At 33.1% G+C, this 21,276-nt stretch overlaps 1 protein-coding gene across 8 annotated transcripts in view; it reads right to left on the bottom strand.

Annotated features, from left to right (window-relative positions):
* Positions 1-21,276, bottom strand: part of Stim2 (stromal interaction molecule 2) — a 161,857-nt gene that overhangs the window by 37,378 nt on the left and 103,203 nt on the right. Inside the window, exon 1 of one of the 8 annotated variants that reach the window (XM_048784306.1) lies at positions 16,919-16,941. The exons of 6 other annotated variants lie outside the window; for them this stretch is intronic. Coding sequence is in view for 1 of the 2 variants with exons in the window: in XM_048784305.1 (XP_048640262.1) it covers positions 13,848-13,869 (22 nt within the window). In the remaining variant the exon portion in view is untranslated. Of the gene's footprint in view, positions 1-13,847; positions 13,885-16,918; positions 16,942-21,276 lie in introns of those variants that run through there. One more of the 8 variants, XM_048784305.1, reaches the window with a different exon arrangement.

The following is a 21,276-nucleotide window of genomic DNA, read 5'->3' as shown; positions in this document are numbered from 1 at the left end:
GCGCAGGGGGAGGGGGCGGCTCTGCCTCTCAGCAGGCCGCTGCTCCTCTTCTGCAGGTGGGTCACAGGCCCGCCTACCTTGCAGGAGTGATTGGAAGCCTGCATTTTCATTTTTAAAATGAATCTTTGGGGCTGGGGATGTGGCTCAAGCGGTAGCGCACTCGCCTGGAATGCACATGGCTCTGGGTTCGATCCTCAGCACCACATACAAATAAAGATATTGTGTCCGCCAAAAACTAAAAAATAAATATTAAAAAATTCTCTCTCTCTCTCTAAAAAAAAAATTTAAATTAAAAAAAAATGAATCTTTAAAACAGCAAAATTCTGACACAGAACATTAATTTGTGAGGAGGTTTACTTCAACTTCCACTGTCTGGCTTCCTTGATAATGCCTAGTAAACACCTTCATCTCTTTTCTCATGACAAGACTTTGCAGTTTATATTAGTGTTCTCTTCCCTGAATACTCTGGCTATCTTTCAATTCTCATGGCAGATAATACTCCTGCTATTTCCTCAGTATGAAACCCTTTCTGCCCCTCCACCCTATCACTGCCTACTTATTTTATTGAACCTCCATAAAACCTCAGCTAAAACTTCAGTTTCTCAGGTGAGACTTTCCAAATACTGTTAATATAGTTGTAAATCATTCTGAACTTCTTATACAGATTTTAACTAATTATTATTAATTTATTTGTAGGATTATTCTTTCAGCATCTGTTTCTCCCATAAAGGAAGTAAGTATGAGTTGCTTGTTGGGTGCTCTATCCACAGTACTTGGATTTAAACAAATACCTAGTATTTGTTATACAGAAGGGACTCAACAAATCATTTGTTAGATGCTACTGAATAGTGAAATAGAACATGTTTAATTGATAAGTATTGTGAAAATCTATTTTTACATTTTAGTGAGGAGATGCAAATAAACAGATTTGTCTGCATTAAAAATTCTTGATGGCAAAGTAGTTATTCATTTAAGAATTACCCAGTTTTTTTTCTTGAGCACCTTCTGTTAGTCTTTTACATGTGCAATTGCTTAGTAGCACTTAGTAGCAATTGCTTAGTAGCATCAGAGGGCAGACACAAAAGGACATGATATTCCCTTTTAAAATGTACCTTGCAATTAAAAGGCTACAGAAATGACAATTTCTGCCTTTTTTCCCCCCTTCAAAGTTGTAGCCAGTGCTATAAGGTTGGTATCTCAGGGAGATTTTTGGCAATTTATTCTACAATTAATAGAATGAACTAAGGAATCGAAGAGACCTGATTCAGGTTCCAGCCTGTGCCACTGGTTCATGGTGAAATCACAGCAGGTTATTTAACACTGGCTAAATTTCTTAACACATGAAATAATGAACTTGAGCTAGAATATCTTTAAAATTCATTCCAATTCTGCTTCTATGATTTCATTTTTTAAGTTAGTATTTAAAACATTGCTTACTAAATAATTAATCCAGAACAGTAGATTAAAGAAAACTGCAAGGGGAAAAATGACTAAGAACTTTCAGTACAGCAATAAAAACTATTGCTAAAATTTATTAAACATTTATGAAATACCAGGAGATTTGTAAACATTATTTCAAATAATTATTGCAACAACTCTTTGAAACAGGCACTTTAATCAACTTATTGACCTTAAAATTTTATGGAGGTGAAATTCTGTATTAGATATAGCAGATTAATAAGTGGCCACAATGTTAATCAAATTATATTGTTTTATGGTGTACACATATGAATATGTAACAATGAATCCCACTATTATACATAATTATAATGCACCAATAAAAATATGGAAAAAATAATAAATTACCAATCCAGGTCTCAGACAAAATGTTTCTAGAGTCATTGACCAATGTGCAATAAATAACTTTGCCTCTGGTCTTGATAATCAGATTAGGCAGGTTCAATAGACAGTTAATGGTCCATTCACACTTGCAGCTTTATCTACAGCTTTCTGATATGACATTCCCCTGTGCACCACAGCACTCTTCAACTTGGAATGGCTCTCCTTTCTTCCTTCTTTGCCAGTTTGCTTTTCCTTAGTCTTTATAACTCAGACTGGGAACTCCTTTTTCTAGTAAGTTTTCCTGATCCAGCCACTTCCAGATTATAATTGCTCTTGTTTGTGTTCTCTAATAATCAGCACATATGTCTGCTATATAGAACTCCACATACTATACTGTAATTGTTCGTGCCTGACTTGCTCTCTGGATGATGACGAGTTCCTGGAGGGCAGAAACTTACTCTTTTAACAAACACTAACCATTAACACTAATGCTTCATTCCTTTAATAAGCTTTACATTTTACTACATGCTTTCACATATATTTTCACTGAACCCCTATAGCCACCTTTGAAATATAACTGTTAACTCTACTTTATATACATACAACCTTGGCTAAAAGAGGCCAAGTGATCACACATATGGCCACACACATCTAATAACTGAGAGAGCTGGAATTCAAACCCTGATCTTCTGGCAAATACTAATATAGATGGCTTCTGGTTTAGAACAGCTCACTTACACTAAAATTTGAAATATTTTCTCTTCAAAACAAACTTTCCAGACATGTAGTACTAATAATATAAGAGTGAAATGTTATAAATGAGCAATCTGTCACCTACAATCAAATTAATGGACTTAGGAATCTCCCAAACACATTGGTACACACTGGGAACTATTTAAGGCCTGGAGATCTACAGAGCTGTATCAGTTTTTCACCAAAAAGGAGATGGCTGTGAAATGAACAAGGTGCTTTAACAGTCTGAAAGACAAGATTTCAAAGAATGAGTGAATTTATGGAGAAGGGCTCTAGAGCTAAGGGGGCTGGTGAGGCAGGAGAGAGTGGAGACAAGATAGTGAATAGAATCAAAAATTCAGGAGATGCATGGGTATAAGGATTAGAATGTGGGGGGACACACACTTATAGATTTTCACAAGATGAGCGTGCTCCTTTGCATCATCCCTACCCCTTGCTGGTAACAGGGAAAATTCTGTAATAGGGAATGAGGTTCCTGATTCTGTACCAAAACATGTCCCTTTCTTCCTCTCCTGTCATTCTCACCACCATCTAAGTATTTTGGAACAACAGTTGAAAAAGATAAAAACGAGGCCTAAGAAGTGAAAGCTTTGGAAAGCAGTGAGGTGTTAATAATGAGGAGAATGGAGGTATAGAAGGACTAGCTACAAACACCAACAGACAAATAAGGAAGCTGGTGTTCCCATGGCCATCCAGCTGAAGCAGCCTTCTAAAAAAGAAAAAAGAAACAAACATAAGTCATGCCTAGGGACACACTCAGTTATACAACTAGGTTATTAACTATATGAAATGCTCTAGCTCAAAGTGATCTCTCCCTCCCCTGAACAACTAGTATTTACTCTTTCTATGAAACGGCACATTGGCACATGATATGTGCTGCCTTATTTTGTTTGTTTGTTAACCATTTGCTAACATCTTATGTTCCTATATGTTTCTATATTCTGAGCTTCCATAAGACAAGCAATATTGAACATAAAGTTGCCATTTATATATTAGTTGAATGTGTAAATGACCTTTTTTCCTACTTAAAAAATAACCAGAATTCTTTTGTTTTTAATTGTTCACTTGCTACTCATATTTTCAGGGTGTCTCAGCAGCACTGGAGAATCCTTGGTTCTACACTAGGACCACAGAGACCAATAACATATGGAAGTACAATTTATAGCTATGTGATTGACTGTACCAGAGGGGAATTGTGTGTTCCCGGTCCATTCCCTGACTTGAGCAAACCTGATATACACAAATCAGTGTAAAAGAAACCTTTAAAGACTAAAATATATGAATTTACCTGTTCTTTTTATATATATAAAAGGCAATCTTATAAAACAATTGTACTCAGTGTACTTAGCCATATACTTATATTAATTTACAGGCATAAAAATATAAAACAGCTTAGTTAAGTATCACCATATAAATTCTCATCTGCTATATTGAATAAAACCACATGCTACTCCAAAAAAATCTCTTAAAGAGATTTTTGAAATCATTGAAATTCTATAAAAAAAAATCACTTCTAATGACAAAGCATTTTGGAACATGTACAGACATTACTAATAGTAGTAACTAATGTTTTATGAGCTCTTAGCAATTTCCAGTTAACTGTCCTAAAAGCATTCCATGAATTATTTCACGAAATTCTCTGAACAACACTATGAAGTAAATATCAGAAGTAATATTAGTTTTTGGTTTACAGATGAGAAAGTTGTGTCCAATTCACAAGAAGATCCAAATTCACACATCAAATAAGAAATAGAAATGGGATTCAAAACCATTATGGATTTCAAAGTCCAACTCTTATACTAACATGTTCCTCTTCTTCACTCTTTGCCTTCTGAACCTATACTGCATTCTGAGAAAATTTCAAAATACAGTCAAACTTACTATCTAGCTATGGTAGAGAGATTATATAACAGACACATACATTACCTTTATTCTGCATTTCATTTTAAACAGCTCCCCTAGTATTTAGGGGAGCTAAATACTATATTGTACATTTAAGACTTAAAAAACATTTGTATTGTATGCTTAATGTTAAAAATGCAAAGGGCATAATAGTTATTTTAAATAAATCAACTTCTGATATCACAAGATATAACAGTAGAGAAAACACAGGACAGTTAAACACACTGCGTTATATTAAAGCTTGAAAACATTTTTATAAATATCAAAATGTCTGGTGAGTAGGTCAAGGAGGAGAAATAAATAATAATCACTATTAATAAAACTAACTATATTTAAAGTTTGCCATATGAAATGTTCAGGGAAAGCAGTTCTGTTTTGAGGCTTCTCTGATATATAATCTAAAAACTTAGTATTTTGAATATCAAATGAAATTTTGGTGTGTTTATATAAAATACTATACTTTAGAATTCACCAGTTAAATTGACTTTAAAATTGAGAAATTAAAGGTTAAAAAATAAAGCCTCAAGAGGTTCTCTTTACACTGACAGATGACATACTTCTCACAGAAAAAGTCAACTAACCTAAGATGCAATATAGCTAAGGCTCAGATAATAAATTTTTAATTAAATGTAATATAAAAATAAATAAAAATAGCTTTTTAAATATAAAAGCTGAAGAAGTTCAGACCTCCACATTTCATCATAACTCAGTCAGTTTCATAGACCTTGTGTGTCATTTCTGAGTGATACTTCAGATCATCAGCTGCTCAGCATAGTCAAGACAGACTTATCTTTAGAACAGTGCCAGAATGTGAGCTTCTCATCTGCACACTGGTCAGCAGAGAAAAGTCTTTGTAACATGGACTAAATTCCTGCAACATGCTATATTTGGATACCTAAAGCCACACCCTGAACTTGGGAAGTTTAGATGTTAGTAGTTGTACCAGTGCTTTTGCTCACAATTTCCTTAGCTTGTATCATGAAAGAATCGTATGTAATTTTTTTTTAAAAAGACACTAGGCAAATGTTGGCAAATGTTCAAATATATAGCGCTTAAACATTATCAGGGTGTTCTGTTCCAAATAGTTCACCATCGGAAGGCTTTACATCCTTTTCTATTAAAAACCACAATCTTATTATCAGTTCGTTTAAATGTGTCATCAACATCTAGTTCCATCAAGATGAGAGATAACAAAAACATCTTAAAAATAGACATTAGAGAAATACTGAGTCCCAAAATTATTTTGAAGATTAACAAAATCTATGACTTATAAATGTGACCTACAAATGTGATTTATTACAGAACAAAAACATGGTGTAACTAAGGAAATTCCAGGAATGTACTTTATTTTAAATGATTTAATAAAGGCAGTGTATCTAATGGCTAAGAAGGAACAAAATGTTTAAATCAAGTTTTTTTCTTGACATCTGATATAGGAGTGTCACTGAAGAAATTTATCACCTTAGGTACAAAGTGGCTAATCTCTGGTTATTCATTCTTCCATTTTGCACCCAGCTTTTTTTTTTCTTTTTTTCCCCTTTTCTTTCCTCCTCCCTGCTGACACTTCTTAAAATGCTGAACTGAGAATAAAAAGAGTGTTTCATTGGGTGTTGCATTCCTGTAATCACAGTTACTTGAAAGTCTGAGGCAGAAGGATCACAAGTTCAAGAGCCAACCTGGAAACTTAGTGAGACTATCTCAAAATAAAAAAATAAAAAGAGCTGGGGTATAGTTCATGATAGAGTACTTGCCTAGCATTTTTGAGGTCTTGGGTTTAACCCCCAGTACAAGAAAAAAAAATGAAGTTAAATTCTATAAGAAAATGTTTCCTATTCATTTCTATTTTTTCAATATGTCAAAGATACAGTAACACCATATGATTTTAAAAATTGTACTGTCTGGAAGGCATATAGAAAGAACTCAGTATTTGCCAATGAATAAACAGACAACAAAATGATACTGTTAACCAAAGCTCTCAGGAAAATGGTGTCCTTCACTGATTCTTTCAGTAGCATTTCTAGGTAAAAAAGGAGCTTTTTCAAATTTCTGACTAAGCTTCATAAGATGATGAACATGCTATTTTCCAAAGAATATATTTTAACAACAATAATAAATTATACTTTAAAAATATAGCTTTAAAATGTTTGCTTTAATTTTCTGCCATTAAATTTGTTATCTCTTGGAATCTGAACATTTTTTTAAAAGGCATTCTATACATGCAATTTGAAACTCATTCATTTAGCAAATATTTACCGAGTCCACAATGATTACTATTGGACACTGGGTAAAATAATAAAAATCAGCATCAAGGAATTATGACCAAGACTAGCAGAAAGCATGATGTAATTAAATACATCAATTTTTAGAGGGAGTTCAGTAGAAAATGAATATAAATCTCCCCAGTTAATAAATCCCTTCCTCTAAAGGGTACTAAATTAAAGAACAGCTATAAATAGAGCTATCACTGCTAGTTGTGACATAATGCAGGGTAAAGGAGACATATTCAAAACATATAAATTTCTTGAAGAATAGAAAAAGTCACCAATTCCAAAAGCAGAAATATTTTCACTGTAATTTTACTCAGAAAACTCTATTTGATCTCTACTACATATGATTTTTCCTGGTGCTATTAGCATTTAAAAATATAACAATTCATAAATAATATTAGGTACATTTACTTGGTATATACCATTTTCCAACTAAAGCTTCAGTTGGTATATATACTGGTATATACACTGGTGATTTAATATTATTAGTGCCAAAACAACTTTTGGGAAAAATTCACTTAATTATGAGCGCTAATACAATGGTTAAAATATTAAGTTACCAAATGGGATCCTCATTCACAGAAAACCTTTGTCAGTGACTAGGGAGTTATGCAAGAAGGCCAAAATCTGAATGAGAAGTTTCAGTAATAAAAGTAAATTCACCAAGATGGCCTCATTTACGCAAGCCACTTAGTGGTATTCACTCACATTTTTCCAGAGCTTTTTCCAATTCTCAAATTCATTTGAACAATCTTTCAATTCCCTAGAAGTAGCCAAATCCCATATAAGGATGAGGAGACAAGCTAATGTAGGAACCAGAATCTGTAAAATGTGGACACATCCAGTTCTTTCATTGTCATTGAAAGGACAAATAGAGAAAGAGATTAAAGTAGAATCAACCCAGTAGTGTTGGACTGAAATTCAAACTGAAGGTATGCATTATCAGTTTGAATTCATAATTTTTAATATATAGCAAGAGATAGGGTGTGTGTGTGTGTGTGTGTGTGTGTATTTCTTATCTCTGTCCACTAAGAAGGACTGTGAACAATCTCTCTGTAAGAATTAACATGCTTGCTAAAATTCTGGTTTCTCAATACAACCCAAACTTGGTTTCTAAATACCACTTCAACTAAAAGTAATCAGACTCCTTGAAGAAATGGTTGTTTCCAGGACCAAGACTAGCAAATAATACAATGAACCTGTAAAGTCCTTGTACACCAGAAAGTAAAAAAGGCTAAAAAACTGATGGAGACATCTAAAAGGATATAGAAACCAGCTTGGAAGGTGTCTCATTAATCAAATTTGGCATAACTTTAACAAAAAAATAAATGACAGTAACAAATTAAAATCAACAAAATGAAATAGGAAACTAGAAGTCTACAGTAATATGCATGAATAAGGCCAATCTTCAGAAAACTCTTAAAGCTGAGACTTATTTCTTCAATTTCTAAGTTATGTCAGTTATCTCCTACTACTTTCATAAGACAGAATGTTAAAAATAAATCTGTTAAATCTCTTACAGTAGAATGCCAATTAATAAACAGAAGGAATGATGGAATTCAAAAAAACTATCACTTGGCAATCACCAAAATAAGAATTTTTTTAAATGATGGACCTTTACTTTTATTTCTTTATGTGCGGTGCTAAGAATCAAACCCAGTGCCTCAAACATGCTAGGCAAGTGCTTTAACACTGAACTACAATCCCAGCCCCCAGAATAATAATTAATTGAAGCAAGAAAGATCTATGAATGCTAAAGTTAGTGGGTGAAAGTAATATGAAGAATGTGACTTTTTTTTATACAGTCTTCAAATATCTCTCTAAAAAAACTATTATATATATATTAATTACAAAAGGGGATAAAAGTAACTTTACAGTTACTGAAACATAATAGACATATCTTCATCAAGTTACCAAGGTAACACAGCTGGTATCAAAACAAATTCACACTACACGCCACAAAAAAAGATGTAATGAAAATAATCATTTCTGTGACTGTCCATCCATCTCAAAATACATAACCTGGGTCTAAGCATGCGCATATATCAAAAATGAAATGGGTGGGGTCAGGATCTGAAAAAAGTACATATGGAAGTTCTTTGTTCTGGTTCTGCAACTTTTCTCTAAATTTGAACTCCCTTTCAGTTAAGAAATTATAATTTAGAACACAAAATTTTCAGCCTTCTTAGTTATTAGCTATCAAGCACTATTCTAAGCTCTATCTACTTACTTACTCATTTAATCCTTAATACAATCCTCTAAGATGAATGCTGTTACTAGCTGCATTTTACAAATGGGGAAAGTTGAGTACAAAGAGTTACTTGCCCAAGGTTACAAGTTTTGTAGGTGTTACACAAAGGCTTGAATACAGGCAGACAAACTTCATGCTCTCACTCACTGAGATATTGGTCTACTTAGGAAAGGGTCACAAGATATCAATAATAAAAAAGACGAGAGGCCTCAGAATCCATATTATGTTTACTTCTTGCTTGACATGCAGTAAAAAGTTGAAAAGATACACAATATTAGAAAATTTCTAGTATGGAGTTATAATGTTAATCTAGCAAAAGACTATAAAAATACTTGATATTTTAAAAAACTAACATTAAAGAAAACTGATTATTTTCTTGACTTTGCAATTGTAAATAATCGGAAATTTTAGAAGCCTTTTTAGGAACATGGTGATCTTTATTATTACTCAACTCTTTTATGAGCTGGAGTTGAAAATAATGTCCTTTCAACCTGTTTCAGATTATTTCTGCCTTTTAAAATATTTACTCAATAATTCCCAGTTCTGTTCTTTTATGTTTGTTGTCTTGCAACTTATGTACTTCCCAGAACCAGAAATACTCAATTTTAATTTTTTCTCAGGCTCTCAGCTGTACCAATGTAAAAGAAAGTAATTCTGTTTACTCTAGTTAAATAGTGTAGAAGACAAATCAACAAGTTTTTATCAAATAATTGAATTCAGAATCCTTCTTAATTATAAATTGAGAATTGCCCTTCTTGTATTTGATATTCCATGCAAAATACTTGTAATGAAAGTGTCAATAAACTAAAAATAATAAAAATGATCTCTAAATCCTGCCTAACCAATTCACATGTAAAGTAAACAAAATTTTATATTACATAAGATAAACACAAAAGTTTTCAGTTTACACATGCCTTCAGTCTAAACTAATATCAATATTGTACCAACTTGATTTTTCAGAATTCTGATCCTGCCTTCCTATTAATAAAAAGAAAAGTGAAAAAATGTTCAGGGACAATGAATTAGTTTTTGAGAAAATTCTAATCAAGACTTCTATTAACAAATATAAAACATGAAAACAGTACTATCAACTATACAATTATAATCTAAGACATAAGGGTGTTGTTTTTCCTAGATTTGATAACAGCAAGGAATTACCTATACCTATTTATAATAAAATTTTTTATAATTTCATTATAGAAAACTTTCCTAGATAATTATCTGGATGCCTTTATAAACCTTAATTATTATTACTGACTCTCTAATTTTATAGTTGTACCTTTTCCCTCTTGAGAGAAAGCCTCTTGTAGCTAAAATTCACCAATAACCCAAACGCCAATCTAGTACAGCATGAAAACACAGTACTACACAAATCTTCTACATTCTTATGCTTCAAAGTATAAAAATAGTTGGTATTCTTGCTGATTACTAATGTGACAAATTAATAAATATCTGCTTTGAGGACTGTATAGAGATCATATGCCAAGAAACACTGATTCCCTGGATTTGTAGATATTTGGAAGGCATCTCTTTCTCAAGATTACCACACTAAGTCAGCAAGTAAAGTTTTGCCACCTCAAATTCACTTTTCTCTTCTTCCAATGATGCTTTCAAAAACACCAATGGTTCATTTTTCTCAGTACAGATATGTATATTGATTCTAAGTGAACTCAGTCAAGCTTTCACTTGGTCAAAGTAGAAAGTACCAGGCAGGAGTGAAAATCTGAATATACTAGCCAGGAAATTTTTGAAAGTTTTCAGTTGTGAGGAGTTATCTTAGCTCACTTCAGTAAACTACCAAAATGGGATTTAATAATACATCAATTTGGGAAATGATATACTCAATTATCATAAAATTCAGAGTGGGTCTAAGAGAAGTCCAGAAGAAAAAAAAAATCTATTTATAGTCCAAAAGCTTTGAATTGTAAGTGTCAGGAACATATCAGATTATTCTGAAAGAATAACTGTATTTTATATCATGTGTACTATGCTGCCAGACCCACACATGCCTGAATCTGGAATAACCAAAGTTTTCCTCTATCTGCTCTTCTCACAGTCTAGTTTCTCTTGCTCATCAACCTGTGGTGGCTGACTGACTACTAGGTACCCTTCTCTTTTTGCCTTCTTCTGAGACAAGCTTCTTAATCACAAGAATGACCCTATTGTAAAGGTCAGAGTGATAAAACTAGTTTTGACCACATGGGACCTAAGCCAGTTACTTTCTGGCATTTTTTCTAACTAGAACAAGTAGGTAAGACTCCTATTTGTTTTTGGTCATGATCCCAGAAAAAGGAGAGCCTACAACTGCCAACAGCCATAGAGCTAGCCTCTAGGAAATAGCAGGAGACAATAAAATTCTGAGAGAGAGAGAGAGACAGATAGACAGACAGACAGACACACACACACACACCAGCCAGAGTGGATTAAGTCACTGACCAGATACCGGCACTTTCCTATTAAATAAGGATAGCTTGATCTGCTACTTGATCAATTATTTCTTAACTGGATTATTCTATTAATATATAAACACATTGTAAAACCTCCTATTTTTAAAATATAAAATAGCTTTCTTCACATCACATCTACCTGCAGGTATTAAAATTCACTTTTGAAAATGAATACTCCTTTTGAAAGTCAACAACGTTTACTGTCTTTACTTCCCCGTGAATCCAATCCAATCAGACCTTCACTTCATGAGTACACTAAAACTGTTTTTGTCAAGACTACCAACAACCTTTACCTCTACTCTGCCTATGCAATGATGAGGTCACTGTCATCAACTCATCTGAACTTCTTTCCAGAGCATTTGACACAGGTGTGCTCTCTTTCTTAAAACATTTTCTTCACTAAGCTTCTAGGCCCCCAAGTCCTCCTGGTTCTCTCTGGTCATTTCTTCTTAGTCTTCTCTTCTGGATCCTTCTCTGTTTCTTGAGTTCACAGCCCTCAGTCTTTACCTCTTTGCATCATCAAACAATCTCCCATGAGCCTATTCAGAATTTTTATCCTTAATCAGCCCCCCAAATTCTAATACCAAAGGTAGACAAAACCTAGGAATCATCCTTTATTAACTGTCCCTGTTCCCCACAATATCCTAAATGCAATCCTACAGCAAATTCTGCCAAAGGTTCCTTCAAAATACATCATGAATCATACCCTCTGGCACCTCCCCTTCACCAGATCACATCACCTCTCTCCAGTTTACTGCAAGAACTTCAACAAAGTCTCCCCCTTCTACTCTATAGCCATTCCCTAAGAGTGCACATGGTAACTATAGTAACTATAGTACTCTTTTCAAAAAAATAAATGACTTTACTACTTTTCTCAAAACTCCTAAATGCAGTTTTACTTAGAATATACTTACATTATACTTAAAATAAGTCCCATTCTCATTGTGCCCTACAGGTTTCTATGAGATCTGATCCTGTCTATCTTCCTGATCTTATTTATCTCCCACCATTCTCCCCATCCCTCACGACCTTCTACCTATTCTAGCCTTCTTGCAGTCCCCAAAATACTTCTGAGATCATTCCAGCCTTAACCTAGCTGGTCGCTAAACACAGAATATACTTCACCCAGATTTCCCCTGGTTCACTTTCTATTATCAATTATGTCTACAACCACAAATAACTTCTTTGGGAGTACTTCCTTGATCATATATATAATTTAAATAGCCCTTGCCCTAACTGGTCACTCACTGTCCTTATAACTTACCAGCAGTTTTGTGTGTTTGTACCTGCACACATGCGCAAACTTTTTACTGTCTCCCTAAAAGATATTAACTCCATGAGGACAAAATGTGTATTTTGTTTGATATATCATACATCAAATCTAGAATAATGCTTATCTCACAGAAAGAACTAAATAAATTCTTAATGAATGAATGGAGCAAGTGATTCTGATTTTTGTCACTTGCAATAAATCAAATCACTGGTGATCAGTATTCTTAAAATTTCTCATCACTTGAGGTAATTTGAACCACTATCTTTTGCCACTTAAAAAAAAAAAAAGTTTGCCAAGTGTGGTGGCACATGCCTGTAATCCCAGTGACTTGGGAGGCTCTAAGAACACAAGTTTAAAGCCAGCCTGAGCAATTTAGCAAGACCCTGTCTCAAAATTAAAAACAAAAAGGAATCACACCCAGTTAGTGGAAAAGCACCCCTAGTGTCCTGGAGCAGGGAGGTCAGGGGAATGACACTTATTAAAATGTACAATCACATAAATTTTAAAATAAAGTTCTATAGTAAAAAAGAAGGCATATAAATCTATAATTCCAAGCTACTCAACAAAGTGTGCTGAATAGTTACACACAGGAATTTATTAAGCATTCAGTTTTGTGATATATACAGCTTCCAGTACTTAACACAGTACAGATTCCGTTGGAAACCAGTGTGATTATTTCTTTAGGAATTTTTAAAAACCATTCAAAGAATCTAGACCTAGTCCTAAAATACACTAACTTAAAACTTAACCTTCTCTCTTTCAAAGCTTCCGGTTACGCACCTAAGAGAGAATACAGTCTAGTGTCATGGTCAGATTCATGCAATTAAACATGCTTGTTAAAAAAGAGATGAAAGCAATTCAGACAACTACCAAAGCAGATCAATCTTTAACTATCTCACACTGCAATCTGGGATATGCTTACCTTTGCTAAGGTCACAGTGTCTGGATCAGTGCATATGCAGTTAGTACACAAAAACCTACTATCATTCACTGTAGGAGAGCTGTAGCACTATCATTAAAACTCTGCCACAAAATATTTGGTACTGGTCAAAACATGGAAAATAATAACATTAGAATACTACATGCTTACAACACATAATTCAAAAACCAAACAAATGCATAAGCCAATTTATAAGTTAAGAATTTCTTTGACCTCCTCTCTAAATACTTACCCCTCCATTCCTCTTTTCCCATCACACCTACATCACCTTCCAGAAAGTTCAAGGTATTTGACAAGGACTGTCATTGGAATTTTTCATTGGAAATGGATTCTAAAAAGGATTTGAAAATGGTCAGTGAGATACCTGTGAGTCACTGCCACCACTCTCCATTCATCAATGAAAAATTATTTTTTTAATGTTTCTTGACTGTCTGAGCAATTTAAATTCATTTTTTATTAACCTAACAAAAAATCTTGTCAATTTATGAACCAAGACAATTACCCATGAAGAAATTGATGCTGATGTGAAATGGAAAGAAGTAGTAAGACCACCTTTTATATAGAGTACATGTTCAAAATGTACTTGTTGAATTGAAATTTTTTTAATATGTTCAACTTAAAACACATGTCAAATGCCTTCCTTTTTCTTATAAGCACAGTCATTATCTACCAGTTTCTAAGAAAATGCTTTACTTGATCATATTACCTATTTGTAACTACTATTTGATTTCTTTTCATTTTCTTGTCCATTTCTTAAGTAGGATATTACCCACTGTTGCTACTTTATATACTCTCTCTTAAATCTGTTTCATTATGATAAAAATACACATAATATAAAATTTTCCACCTTCACTCTTTTAAGTGTATAATCTAGTGATATTAAGTATATCCATATTGTTGTGCAACCTTCACCATGATTCACCTTTTTTCATCTTGCAAAAGTGAAATTTATGATTTACCCATTACATAACTCTAATTCTCCCTTCCCTCCATCCCTGACAACCACCATTCCACTTCCTATGGCTATGATTTTAACTACTCTAAGTACCTCACACAAGCAGAATCATGCAGTATTTGTTCATCCATGTTGCACATGTCAAAATATTCTTCCTTTTTAAGATTCATAGCACTTAATATTTTCATTGTACTATATTCCACATTTTGCTTATCCATGCCTCTATTGATGGGCACCTGCACTACTTACACTTAGATCATTCTTAAGGTTTTCTGTGTGTGTGTGTATGACTTCATTCCCCATACCAATGTTTAAATTAATTTCTTAAAGTTTAATCAGTGACTTTCTTGTCCAATCTTGATGTGTTTTTACCCCCACATATCCTATTTCTCAATATCCAATTACTAACCACTTTTTGTCTTTCCTCTCCATTTCCTCCACTATTGGGAAGGAGGGAAGTTGTGGATAGGGAGAAGAAAAGAAATTCCTTACAAATATTTATACATTCTAAAGAGAAAAATGATGAAAGATGTTGATAGACAAGGAAAACAAATGGAAGCTGAGTTAAGAGCATGTACAAAATATAAGAGATCCTTAATCATAGCTAAAAACGGTAAGCAAAGAAGGAAACAAAGTTAGTCATGGAATTCACAACATAAACAAAGTTTCTTCTCAGGAGTACTTGTACTCACATACATTGTTATTAGTGAGATCTAAAAGGAATATTCTTCCTGAGGACTCCTGGTAGATAGTTTGCAAAATGACACACTATGCCCTCAACTATTCAATCATCTATCCTTGCCTAAAAACTCTCCTCTAGACTTTGGTGGTATCACCTTCTTGATTTTCCTTCCATGTCTCTAATAGCTATTACTGATTTCATTAGTCAATCTTTTGCCTTTGCCTTATGCCAGCATTTCCCAAGGCTGGTCTCTTTCCCTTTCTTTTAGTAAACTTTAAATTCATGACTTTTTTTTTAATAGTTTTTTTATTTATATATGACAGCAGAATGCATTACAATTCTTATTCCACATATAGAGCACAATTTTTCATCTCTGGTTGTATACAAAGTATATTCATACCAATTTGTGTCTTCATACATGTACTTTGGAATATGATGGACATTATTATAAATTCATGACTTTAACTATTATAACTTTATGTGAGTGAATCACAAACTCTACATTGTTCATTTTATTTTAGAATATGCCCTTGAATAGCTCTTAACTATAGTGATAAACACCTGTTTTATACTTTTTTTTTATCCAATTACATGGTAAAGAAATTTCATGATGGAAGTAAACACTAAATTTCTTTCCATGAGATATTGATACTTGCTATTTCACTTTTTCAGACTAATCTAGATTCAAAATTCAAAATAGTAATTTAAGTGTCTACTTACAAACATTATAAAATAAAAAGTATCTAAATGGTTCATTATTTCCAACATTCTGAAAGAATTCATTCTGAAGCAAAGAGAGAAACAAAGGACTATACAAGTGTTAGAGAACTGCTTGCTGAGGACCTCCTATTGTAGATAATCTTACCTTTAAAATATAAAACTAGATGAGAAAATTAAACAATTTAAGTTTCATGTGTTTTATTCCATCCAGACTAACCATCCATGGAGTTAAAAAAAGATTTTAAAATATAAAGTATACAAAACTGCTATGTGATTTATCCCACTTTTTCATCATTCATTTCCTCTGAACCATATATTTATATATAATATGGGTATATAAAGATACATTTCAGAATAATTAAAATGTTAATTTTCAGAAACAAGCCAAGGCTGTATTCAAACTGAAGAACCTATCTAATACCTTTAAATTTTTATTTTTATTATTATTTATTTTATTTCTATTACAGTTGAATCCAAAATGCTAAGTAACATTTAGTGGAACCTAAGTAACCCTAAGAGCTGTTTGAAAAGAGAAGATTTAAAAAAAAAAAAAAGAAAGAAAGAAAGAAAAGAAAAGAAAAGGAAACCTTTTTTTTTTTTTTTTTTTGAGGCTATTGTAAATGGGGTGGTTTTCCTCATTTCCCTCTCAGAGGATTTGTTACTGGAAGTAAATGTATGTCCCATTAAAACAGAATTTAATATATGAAATCTCCCACAAAAACATACATTTGAACATCCAGGACCGTATCCAGAGTCCTTCTACTCATCCCTTTTCCAAACCAAGAGCTGACAAAGCAAAATTGAACATACATCCATATGCAACTGATTCTCAACTGTTGGGGAAATTAAGGAAAGGAAGGAAAGAACAACATGATGTTCAAAAAAGCCTGCTGTTTTCTAGATAGTCCATCACAAACAGTGAAAATTGGACAGTCCTCATTTTTACCTTCTGCAGAAGGTTCTGTTATTGTACTCCAAACTTGAGGTATCCCTTGAGTCTGTGAACACAGCAGAGGAGAAATGTAGAATAATTCAGGTGTATTAGGCAAATAATAATAAGGCAAATTCACAATCAATCTTAAAATAGTGCTTCCTTAAATCATAAGAAATCCTCATATGATGACTAATATACTGGTAAACTTCTTATATGAGAAAAATGAGGTTCAAAACATGTTTACTTCATATGTGCCTACAGAATAGAAATGGTCCAATTTTCTGAAGCACAAAGAGATGTATATGAGAAGCAGATGATCTCTCCATCCTCTTCTGAGAGGTATTCTCTACTTCAAAATAAAACAAAGAATGATCTATTTAAAAAGGCACTTGGGCTGGTGTCATAGTATAGGCCTACTACTATACTATGACTACTATACTACTATACTACTCAGGAGTTTCAGACAGGAAGATCACAAGTTCAAGGCCAGGCTCAATAACTTAGCAAGACCCTGTCATCTCAAAATTTAAATTAAAAAACAATAATTAAAAAGAGTGCAGATGTAGTTCAGTGGTAGAGTGCACCTAGGCTCAATCATCACTATTAAAAAAAAAAAATTAAGTGTCTTCAACAAATTAAAAAGGTATTATTAATACTGGCACATCAATAGTGCAATAACCCAAAATTCATGTGTCCTCAAGTAAAAGAAATAATATCAACATTTTAAGAAAAAGGAAAGAAGAAAACATAAAACCAAAACAGTCCTGGGTACATATGAAATGAAAAGGACAAAGACATTGAAATGCTAACATGGGATCATGATTAACACAGATCAGAAACTTACTGTGAATGCTCTGAACTCATTTAAATAAATTTGTAATATAAAGAGAGCTGTTTGATTATAAAGGAATCAAGTACACACTTAGTATGAGGTACAAAAAGCAATTCTGATTAATGTAGAACAGTGGTTACCTCATGTACAAACTAATCAAAAAATATTTACAATACATTTTTAGCAACCCGCGCCCCAAGCTCCCTTAAATGTTGCTTGATAGAGTAAATGAACCACATGTTTGTGACACCTATTTTTAACATAGAAGAAACTTCAACTACAAAAGACTTTTTGTAGTGGTGCATATGATGACATTTGTCATTCTAAACACTAGACTCCACCTCAAGAACATGCCTCCCCTTGTGTATAAACTGCTTCTGTGAATAATGAAAACCCAATATCTCTATTTAATGGCTCTTAGCATAAAAGGAGCTTCTCTTAAAACTGTTAAGTCTTCTATGGAAGGTGACAAGTGTTAAAATTTGTAGCATCGGCATTTGTAGCATAGTAAGTACTTTTGTGTTTTAAATGTGTTGTATTATTTTACAAATACTCTCAGAGCTATTAATCTAGCAGATTGTTTCCCAGTAAAGGGGTGACAAGAGATGAAAATAAATGTCCCATGGTAAGATAAATGCAATCCTCTTTTAATTCTCAAGACAGACAGATGTGCTTCCCTTTTATTATTCCAGTTCCTTCTATATAATCTCAATTACAGATCATAGCATATCCCTTGATTACTTGTTAATAGATCTTTCTCCATTATCAGATTGTGGACAGGTCAAAGATAGGGGACACATTCTGTATTCTTAGCATCTAGAACAATGTCTTGCTCATAAGCAATCAATAACAATAAAAAATGTTAACTGTATGCACAAGTTAAACAAACCCTTTCAAGTTCAATGGGTCCAAAATCACAAAGAGAAAAAATAAAAACTGGAATTTATTCTAAACAGAGGAAAAGTTAATCCAACAGTTCCTTTAAAATATTTCTCAGAATTCAGAATGTTTTGCTCTTTCCATTCAAGTCTACATCACAGCTAAATGCTAATCTTCCTGCATAAAATAAATGCATCTTCCTATAACAATTCTGTATTGCAAGGCTTTCTACAACAGGAAATGCAATAGATCCCCATGATGATTAAAATGCTAAGCATCCTACAACCTCCCCCCGCCACACACACACTGTAAATACTGCTAATCAGTAACTGCTACAATGATATCCTTCTTTCCTTCTGAGACAGACATAAACCAAGCTTCTTTTAATAGAGTGCTCTAGGCAACCACCATGGATTGAGTGGAATCTTACTTGCCATCCTTGGAGCAGCACATCAGATTAAAACACAGTCTTGTTCCCCCATCTCTGACCCATCACTAATGCCCAACTTGGAGACCTCTTTTCAGCACTATGGATCACATTTTTCTTACAAAAAATACAATAAAACACGTATTCATTTGCTTTGTGCTAGGCACTGTTTCAAACATTTTACAAGAACACATTCATTTTCGTCTCAACAATCTTAAGTGGTAGACAATTTTCACTCCCATTTAACAGATGACAGAACTAAGATCCAGAAAGATTAAGAACTATATGGTTTTTTTAAAATATTTTATTAGTTGTTCTTGGGCCTTTATTTTATTTACTTATTTATATGTGGTGCTGAGAATCGAACCCAGTGCCTCGCACATGCTAGACAAGCGCTCTACCACTGAGCCACAACCCCAGCCCAGCACTATATGTTAATAGCAAAAGACAGATATAAAAACAGCACGTATCATCTCACATATACTAAAAAATTATTACATTTTTGATTTGTAAATTATGCTTATTTGAAGAATTTAGAAAATACACTTACTCATTTAGTTGTGTTAATTCCTAACTTGCATATACCCCTTTCTCATTTCTAAGAAACTTTTATATTTTTGAAAATCTCATTAAGAAGCCATCTCCCCCAATGAAGTCTTCCACATAATAAACCTGCCCATTCTCTATAAATCCTAAAATAGTACTACTTACAGAGTATTTAATCAAATCATATTGGATTTCCACTTAACTTTTCATCTGTATATGAGCAAAATACTGTTAAACTCCTTCAGGAGAAAGATGTTATCTTACACTTTCTTATATTCCTCTAGTGACTGGTTATGCACATTACATCCACAAATAAAAACTTCGTTGGTGGATCCATAAACATAATGTTACCTGATAAAATCTGCAAAGCTTCTGTTCTGAGTTACTCTATGGATAATACTAAACAATATAACCTGATTCACTTACCTTTTTTAATTCTACATAAAAACCAACAATAAGTTGGTAGATTTTATCAACATTTCGAAATCTACCTATATTTCACCCACAGAAGAAAAATCTTATAAATATAAAGAAGCTATATAAAGAAAATATTTATGATTCCCCCTTACTTTTAGGAATTTAATATCCATGGTCAGGAATTTATTTTCCTTTACATTTCCTTTTATGTCATGTTTAAAATATATTTGCTTATTTCTCTCTGGCTAGGCTTTGTATACACTTGAAAACAACCATTACTAAATGCCTATATCTTCTCTTCTCTCAGACTATTTCAGTTCCTTTAGAATTCTAATCCTTTAGAAGAAAAAAAAAATCACTTTCCTATACTTTCAAATAGCTATTCAATTTGTAAAGTCTCAAATTACACAGTGGCTTTAGGTAGAATAAGATCTGTGCTGAGCAGGATAGAAAGATTATCTCAAGGTATAGAACCATATTCTATAACTAACTCAGTGAGTTTCTGGTTCTGAAACATTATTTAATCAATTTATCTATTTCTACTCCCCAAATTTTGTACACAATCAATAATTTTCTATCTACATTTTTCTTCATTAGATACCTGACTATAATTTAACTATATCTAGTAATTCTTGCACCTTGCAGAATTTATCACAATCTTTATGAAATCTAATAGTAGTTTATTAAATGGCTTTCATTAGTGTTAGACTGTCCCCATGTGCAACTTGATCAAACGTTCTCTGCACACACAAAATATGTGTCCCAAGCTGCTGGGATTACAGGCAAGTGCCACCAGGCCCAGCTTAAATAAATTTTTAAATGTACTCAGTACTAATATTTTTTTAAAAGAGACAGGATTTCACTGTTGAAATTTTTCTATTTGAAGTCAGAATCAACTTCTGCATAACACAATTTTTCTTTTTCACAGTGTACAACATTCTAAAAGAAAAACTAAGTACATTTCACCATCATTTGCACACTATAATGGTAAATATGAATATTATGAGACCAAATAAAAAATATTATAAAATTTTAAATATGGCTGAACATTTTTACTTATACAATATTATTAAAGAGAAATCAACATTTTCTAAGTACCTATCAGGTGTGCCAAGCACTTTCAGTACATTACACATTTACATCACATAAGAATCACATTTTTAAGTGAATTTTTTTGAGGTGGGGGGCATACTGGGGATTGAACTCAGGGGTACTCAACTACTGAGACATGTCCCCAGCCCTTTTTATATTTTATTCAGAGACAGGGTC

Source organism: Marmota marmota, unplaced genomic scaffold (assembly GCF_001458135.2).
Source record: "Marmota marmota marmota unplaced genomic scaffold, marMar, whole genome shotgun sequence".
NCBI lineage: Eukaryota > Metazoa > Chordata > Mammalia > Rodentia > Sciuridae > Marmota > Marmota marmota.
The sequence above is the reverse complement of the archived record's forward strand: the minus strand, read 5'-3'. Positions and strand labels throughout refer to the sequence as shown.